The following is a 7,770-nucleotide window of genomic DNA, read 5'->3' as shown; positions in this document are numbered from 1 at the left end:
CTATCTTTCTCTCCCCCTCTGTCTCCTTTCCTCTCTTGATTTCTCTTTGTCCTATCCAACAACAACTACAGCAATGACAAAAATAACAAAAAGGGCAACAAAAATGGGAAAAGTAGCCTCCAGGAGCCCCAGCTGATAACCCTGGAGGCAAAAAAAAAAAAAAAGAAAGAAAGAGAGAGAGAAAGAGAGAAAGAAAGAAAGAAAGGAAGAAAGAAAGAAAGAAAGAAAGAAAGAAAGAAAGAAAAGATTGAATGCAGGGCCCCTGTAAACAGAGATTCCCCCCCACCCCCATCGAGGAGATGGCAGCTCTCTCTGGTGAGTGTTGGTCCAAGCAGAGGTCAGACATCTGAGTCCTTGGCCTGGGAGCTCACCTGGCGGACAGAGGAAGCGCACTGTGTAGTTGGAGCAGTTCTGGCCAGGCCGCTGCTCTCGGTTGAGGCACCAGAAGCCATCATGGGGGCTGGCATGGACCACCTGGCCAGTGTGGGCTGCGGGCGTCCAGTTGGTGGTGCGGGCCTCCAGCTGCAGCGGCCGAGCACACACGCGCTGCGCCCCATAGTAGAAGTGGATGGCGTCCAGAAGCTCCAGGTCCCCTCGGCCTCCAGGGTGGTCGATGTTGAACCACGTGGTCCACTCTCCCAAGCCTGGGGGTGGGCAGGTGGGGGTCAGCCAGGCCTGGAGCCCCCGGATGCCCCTTTGACTCACCCTAGGCGGCCAGCTGGGATAACTCTGAAGCTGGACCTCAAAAGGAATGGGGGGTGGGGGCCTGCGGTGCCTGGGGGGCAGTGGGGGCCAGAGACTGGGGCTGAACTTGACGCCAGAAGCTCCTAGGCTTTGACCCACCTGGGGCCTCCTCCCTGAACCAACCCCTTCTTGTTGGGGACTCCCCCCTCAGATACCCTCTTTCAGCTTTTCTAAAAAAATATACTTTATTTATTTATTAATGAGAAAAATAGAGATAAAAAGAACCAGACATCACTCTGGTACATGTGCTGCTGGGGATTGAACCCAGGACCTCATGTTTGAGAGTCCAGTGCTTTATCCACTGCACCACCTCCTGGACCACTAGGTTTTTTGTTTGTTTGTTTTTGTTACCAGAGCACTGCTCAGCTCTGGCTTATGGTGGTGAGAGGGACAGAACCTGCGACTTCAAAGCCTCAGGCATGAGCCCTTCCAGCTCTGAACTCCTCCCTCAGACACCTCCTTAGTACTGTGCAGTGCTTAGTACTGCCTCTTTCACATACCTTTTCTGCTGGGGACTCCTCCCTCAGACACCCCTCCTGATGGGGACTTCCCCCTTACACCCACTTCTTGCTGGCCCTGCCCCTTGTGATACTGGAGGGCCACCCAGACCATTTGGGGCTTTGTTCCAGAAGGGTCCATGACCCTAAAAGAGAGTTGTTGGAAGCCAGGAGATGGGGGAGGGGCTCCACCGCCTCCCTGATGGCCCCCAAATCGAACCCCTGGCTTCCTGCCCACCCCACCCCCACTGCTTTATATGAAAGGCCTTGGAGAAGGGGCCAGGTGGTGGCACACCTGGTGGAGTGCATGTGTTGCCACGCATAGGACCTGGGTTCAAGAAGCCCCCAGTCCTCACCTGCAGGAGGAAGCTTCATAAGTCGTATAGCAGGTCTGCAGGTCTCTCTCTCTCTCTCTCTCTCTCTCTCCCTATCTCCTGCGCCCACTCAATTTCTCTCTGTCCTATTAAAATATATATAATAAATGATAAAAAATAACTAACTGCAGGATTTGGAGGAGGGAGGTTGGGTCTGACTTAAGAGACCCCAAGCTCTATGGTCTGGGAGATGGTGCAGTGGACAGAGCATTAGACCCTCAAGCAGGAGGTTCTGAGTTCAATCCCCAGCAGGACATGTACCAAAGTGATGTCTGGTTCTTTCTCTCTCTCCTCCTATCTTTCTCATAAAGACATAAATAAAATCTTAAAACAAAGGGGTGGCAGGTGGTGCAAGGACCCAAGTTTGAGCCCCTGGTCCCAACCTGCAGGGGGGAAGCTTCATGAGTGGTGAAGCAGGGCTGCAGGTGTCTCTCTGTCTCTTTCCCTTTCTCTTTTTAAAAAATGTTTTTATTATCTTTATTTATTTACTGGATAGAGAGAGCCAGAAATGGAGAGGAGGAGGAGATAGAGAGGGAGAGAGACAGAGAGTCACCTGTAGCACTGTTTCACCAATTGCAAAGCTTGCAATTGCGCCCCAGTAAACTTGGGTCCTTGTGCACTGTAATGTGTGCACTCAACCAGGTGCGTCACCACCCGGCCCCTTCTCTTTCCCTCTCTATCTCCCCCTCCTCTCATTTTCTCTTGGTCTCTATCCTATAATACATAAATATAATTAAAAAAGAAAAGAGGGAGTCGGGCGGTAGCGCAGCGGGTTAAGTGCATGTGACGCAAAGCGAAAGGACTGGGTGTAGGGATCCCGGTTCGAGCCTCCGGGTCGCCACCTGCAGGGAGTTGCTTCACAGGCGGTGAAGCAGGTCTGCAGGCATCTCTCTGTCTCTATTCCTCTCTATCTCCCCCTTCTTTCTCAATTACTCTCTGTCTCTATCCAACAACAAATAAATAAATAAATAAATAAATAAATAGAAAAGAGACCCCAGTTCCGATTGCAAAGAAAAGCAGATCCTGGTGTGGCTGAGCCCAGCTTACTGGGGCGCAGGGCAGCGGCCTCCCTTTTTCCACCTTCACCTCTCTTCCCGTCCCCCAGGGTCCTGCAGCAGAGCAGGGAAAGGACTGCAGCCCCTGAGGGTTCCGGAGAGCAGCCCAGAGCCCTGGGCACTGAGGGCTCCTCCTGGGGGTGGGAGGGGAGCTGTGCAGAGCCGCCACCAGGGGGCAGCAGGGAATCGAAGCCCACCATGCGAAGCAGCCCCTGTACCAGGTAGCCTGGTGACCACCTGCCCACCTGGGACCACCCTTGATAGCTAGGCTCAGTGGGCTCCCTGCCACCAACTGTCACCGGCTGATGGACACCTGCCATCTGACCACCCAGGGCCGTCCCTCCCGTGTCCCCTGCAGCTCATCTCACTTTCTCCACCCTGCGCCCACTTAGCACCCCCAGCCAGGTGGGCTGTCTCCCTCCACCCAAGTCTGTGCTAGCTCCCCAGTCGCCTTGGCAATGTCTGGGTGACACCATGCAGCTCCAGGGCTCTGAGCTGTCTGAGCAGCTCTGTCTCTTGGGCTGGGCCAAGAGGGTGGAGAAATGGCCAGTCACCTTCTTGTAATAGGGGCTTTTCCACTAACCCCGGCCTTGTACTCCAACCTTCGAGGTTCTCCTGAGCCTGGCAGAGCCCCGATCCCCACCCCCACATACACCCACACTCACTCTCCAGGGGCTGAGCCGTTGTGGTCCAGTGGTCTGGGGGCCTCCTGGCAGGCTGGACTCTCTGCACGGACTGGCCGAGCACGGTCTGCCTCCCTGCAGGCCAGGAGGAGAGAGGCCAGTCAGTGTCAGGGGCTGGGGCCAGCAGCACCCCAAGTCACAGGGCAGCAGTGTGCATTGGGGGACAGGCATAGGTTCAGATCCCTACTCTGTTCCTTCCTGCCTGTGCAACTTAGGAAAAATTTGCTCCTCTCGGTCCACTTCTCTATCCGGTCCTGGGGCAAGCCCAGGGTGGACTGGAAAGTGGGGGCTTGGCACATAGTATGTGCTCAACTAACACTTCTTTTTGCTTTTGGGCCTGAAACATCGCCGGGCACCACTGAGCTCCAGGTCAAGGGGCCAGGCCTGTCCTTCCCATCTGTGACATGGAGACTAGAATCCCCACCTTCTGAGGGATGGGGGTCCAGTTGATATGAGGATTCCATGAGGTGACACAAGTCTTTCAGAGACTGAGAACGTGGATTCTGGGGCTCTGCCATCCCATCAGATACTTAATTCAAGGGGTCCCCGACCCCTCTTCATAAAACAGGGGTCACGGAACTCCTGCCTGAGGGCTGTGGGGATTAAACTCCACATTAAGTGTACTCATAAGAGCCACCTGGTGACCCCGGAAGTGGCTTAGTGGACGGATGTCTCGGGCCCCAGGCTTGAGCCCAGGCCCTGCATAAGCCTTACCTCTGGCCTCTCTCTCAGACAATAAAACAACAACAACAGTTTCTTTTAAAACAAGAGCACTGCTCAGCTCTGGCTTATGGTGATGCTAGGAATTGAAGCTAGGATTTTGGAACCTCAGGCATAAAAATCCTTTAAAATTTTTATTTTATTTTTATTTTATTTTTATATCATCTTTATTTATTTGATAGAGACAGTCAGAAATTGAGAGGGAAGGGGGAGATAGAGATGAAGAGAGACAGAGAGACCTGCATTCCCCCTTGCAGGTGGGGACTGGTGGCTCAAACCTGGGTCCTTGTGTCTTGTGACATGTGCACTCAACCACGTGTGCCACCACCTGGCTCCCTGAAAATCCTTTTTCTTTTTGCATAACCATTATGCTATCACCATCACAAACTTTTTTCACTTAATATTTATTTATTTATTTATTTTAATTTGATAGAACATAGAGAAGTATAGAGAGTGAGGGGAGACAGAGAAGGACAAAGAGAGATACCTGCAGCCCTGCTCCACTGCTCAAGAAGCTTCCCCCTACAGGTGAGCCCCAGGGACTTGAACGTGGGTCCCTGCATGTGGTGACATGTGCGCTCAACCAAGTGTAACGCTGCCCGGAAACTTCAATCTTTTTCTTTTCAACTCAACACCAGGGAATAAACCCAGCACTTCGAACATGTGTGACACCACCGAGCCCCCTTCCTAGTCCACTTACTTCATTCTCTATATTTAGAGAGACAGACGGAGAGAGGGAGAGAATCCAGAGGACCATTCCACCATCTGTGCAGGGCCAAGCATCAAACCTACCCAGGGCCTCATGTATGGTAAGGTCTGCGCCCTCCCAGCTGACCTACCCCTGGCCCAATAACTATGTAAAAAATGTCAAAATCCACCTAGAGCAAGGGCAGCACACAACCTAAGTGCACACTCCTGGGCCTGGGCCATTCCTTCCTTCTGCTGCCATGGTTGGTTTAAGGGGAGCCTCTCCCCAATCCCCCCCAAAAAAAAGAAAAGAAAAAGAAAAAAGAGTGATCGAGGCCGTGCGACCCCAGTGAAGGTGCGGGCAGGCAGTCCCAGGGCCGAGAAAGGAAGGCGAGAGACAGACAGACGGCTCTGGAGAGGGTGGACAGCATGGGTCTGGGGGACTCTGGAGCTGAGGTGCCTTGGACCCCCCAGAACTCGGCACCGGGGCGCAGAGGCCAAGCCATGAAGCAGCACGGGGTGAGAGGGGTGGCGCTGCCAGCCAGGAGTTTCCACTGAGCGAAAACCAGACTCTGGGCCAGACCTGCTTCTGAGCTCTTTTCTCTTTGGCTGCCTGCAAGCTCAGAGCTAAATTGAACTGCAGGGGGAAATAACTCTCTTTTTATTAAAATTTTCCGGCTTCTGAATGATTTTCCATCCCTCTCCTTGCTTACAAAGGTCATGTTCTGTGAGTATTTTTTCTTTTTCCTTTTATTTTCTTCTTTTTTTTATTACAAATAATCTCGGAACCTATAGGAAAATACGCAGGGTGTTCATTACAAATATATGTAGGAACCGCCTGGGGTGAGGCAGACACAGCACTGGCCACACCAGACAGGGGACAGGGACCTGGGGCGGAACAGATACTTAGCCTGTACCCAGCACGGAAGCAGCTTCCAGAACCAGGAGGAAGGAGGCCCAGGCCTGGGGCCCCCTCATCTTCTCCCACGGTCTCCTGAGACCCTTGGTGGGAGATGGACTGAGGACACTTCACAGAGCCGTGGGGGCCCCCCAGAACTCAGTCCCTGGAGATGTTTCTCAGGCCCTGGGGTGCTGCAAAGAAACAAGGCTGGTCAGACTCCACATTTCTGCACCCCTGTGACTCTGGGGGTGGCCTGGGAGGGAATAAGCTGAGTTCTAGAGGCGAGAGGCCCAGCACCGGAGTTCAAGTGAGGCAGGCCTGGCCTCACCCCTGGGTCTGAGTTCCAAGGCCCCTCAGCAAGACGGTGCAGGCGCGAGGGAGAGTAGGGGTGAGGCCAGAGCAGAGGAAGGGTGGTGAGGGACAAGGAAGAGAAGGGGTGAGGCCAGTGGGGGTGGGCTGGGCAGGGAGGCCTGGGAGGTTTCCCAGCGGCCGCTGGACTGAGTCATTAATCACAGGAGACCCAGCCTCGAAGGGCCTCCTCTGGGCTCTTTCAGGGTCCCTTTGACCCCTCATGCAGCCAGCTGCTGCTATAGTGACCCCTCATGGGGCAGGCCAGCTGTTCATGCAGCTGGAACCCCTTTCTGACCCACCGGGCATCTGGCTGGCTGAGGATGACATCACCAGGACCCTGGGGGGTGGAGTCTGGGGAGATAGACTGAGGGACTAGGATCCCCTAGAAAAAGCTGAATATGTGAGTCAGGGGCTGCAGGGCCTGGGGGGTGGGAGGAGGGTCTGGTGAGGGGGACCAGGGTCCTTTGGGTGTGGACCAGAACTCCCTCAGTCTAACGGGTCCCCAGAGCGTGGAGCCTGCCAGAGCATGCCTTCACTTCCCAGAGATTCAGTCTCCTGCTTCTCCAGCTCCAGGATGTGGGGGAAGGGGAGAGTCCTTCTTTCTTGAGGGGAAGAAGACTTGAGAGCACTTGATTGCCCAAAGCGGGCAGGACTAATCTAGACCCCAAACTCCAAACCCCTAAGCCCTCCCCGCATCCCAGGCCTTGGGGTATCAGGGTCCGCAGCTCCTCTGGCCATTGCATCATGCGTCAGCTCTGGGCTCTGGACAGAGCCGAGACCCTCACCCCCAGCTGTAGGCCTCTCGGTGTCAGGAGAGGCCTGCTACCAGACCTGTGACAAAATCGCTTCCCATAGAGGAGCCTCCAGAACTTGCCTGTGTCCCCACAGCAGGGCTTCCCATCCCCATGCCTGGAAAGCCTCAGAGAGCAGCGCCCGCTCAGTGGCCTGCCACAGGGAGGTGACCCCAGGGGTACAGAGCCCCTGCCTGGGACCATGGGGAGGGGGGCTGACTTTAGGGGGAACTGGAAGGCTGTCACCAAGGGGAGAAAGAGAAGGTTGAGAGTAGAAGGGGAAGTTGTGTGTGTGTGGGGGGGTTAGCTGGTGCAGTACAGGACTTGTACGCTGGAGGCTCCAGGTTCGATGTCCAGAGTGGTGCTCTGGCTTCTCTCTCTCTCTCTTCTCTCTCTCTCACATGACCCTGTCTCTAAATTGCATAGGGAATACATCAAATAAGTCAGCTTTGTATTAATGCAGAAAGAGGAAATTTCTCTGGGGCTGCCCAAGGGGTGATGAGGGGTAGGTACAGGGGTGGGGCAGAGAGGGGGTTGGGAGGGGAGCTCACCGGTCAGTTGGTCAGTTGGATGGGGGCTCCTCAGCTGGGGGTCTGTGTCTCAGTCACCAAGGCCAGTGGTGCAGCTCTTATATAGCACAGCTGGGAGCCAGGAGAAACCAGATCTGCACCCCAGGAAGCACGGCCCCCTCGCTCCGCCCCGCCTCCCGCCTCCCCAACCCCATGTGGCTCCTGGAGGCCTGGGATTGCTCTTCCAGATGCTTGAGGGACATGCCTCCGGACCTGGGGACGGGCCAGGGCAGGAGCTGGGAGCAGCCAGGGCCGGCCACAGCCCTGCGAGACCCATCTGGGTAACGCTGGACAGCTTTCTCTGGAGGGTTCTCTGTTCTTTCTTGAGTTCTGCTCCTGGGTCCTGCAGCCAGACCTGGCCCCCAGAGGAATGCAGCCTTCTTAAGGTGGCTCAGTGG

At 54.9% G+C, this 7,770-nt stretch overlaps 1 protein-coding gene across 1 annotated transcript in view; it reads right to left on the bottom strand.

Moving 5' to 3' along the window:
- Positions 1-7,508, bottom strand: part of CILP (cartilage intermediate layer protein) — a 21,100-nt gene extending 13,592 nt beyond the window's left edge. The window contains exons 1-4 of the mRNA XM_007532372.2: positions 7,355-7,508; positions 5,678-5,852; positions 3,336-3,428; positions 372-644 (exon numbers count right to left, since the gene is read on the bottom strand). Of these exons, the coding sequence (XP_007532434.1) occupies positions 372-644; positions 3,336-3,428; positions 5,678-5,738 (427 nt within the window). The 5' untranslated portion in view covers positions 5,739-5,852; positions 7,355-7,508. The remainder of the gene's footprint in view (positions 1-371; positions 645-3,335; positions 3,429-5,677; positions 5,853-7,354) is intronic.
- Between the last annotated feature and the right edge of the window lie 262 nt (positions 7,509-7,770).

Source organism: Erinaceus europaeus, chromosome 16, assembly GCF_950295315.1.
Source record: "Erinaceus europaeus chromosome 16, mEriEur2.1, whole genome shotgun sequence".
Taxonomy (NCBI): Eukaryota; Metazoa; Chordata; class Mammalia; order Eulipotyphla; family Erinaceidae; genus Erinaceus; species Erinaceus europaeus.
This window is presented reverse-complemented; position numbering and strand designations above follow the sequence as displayed.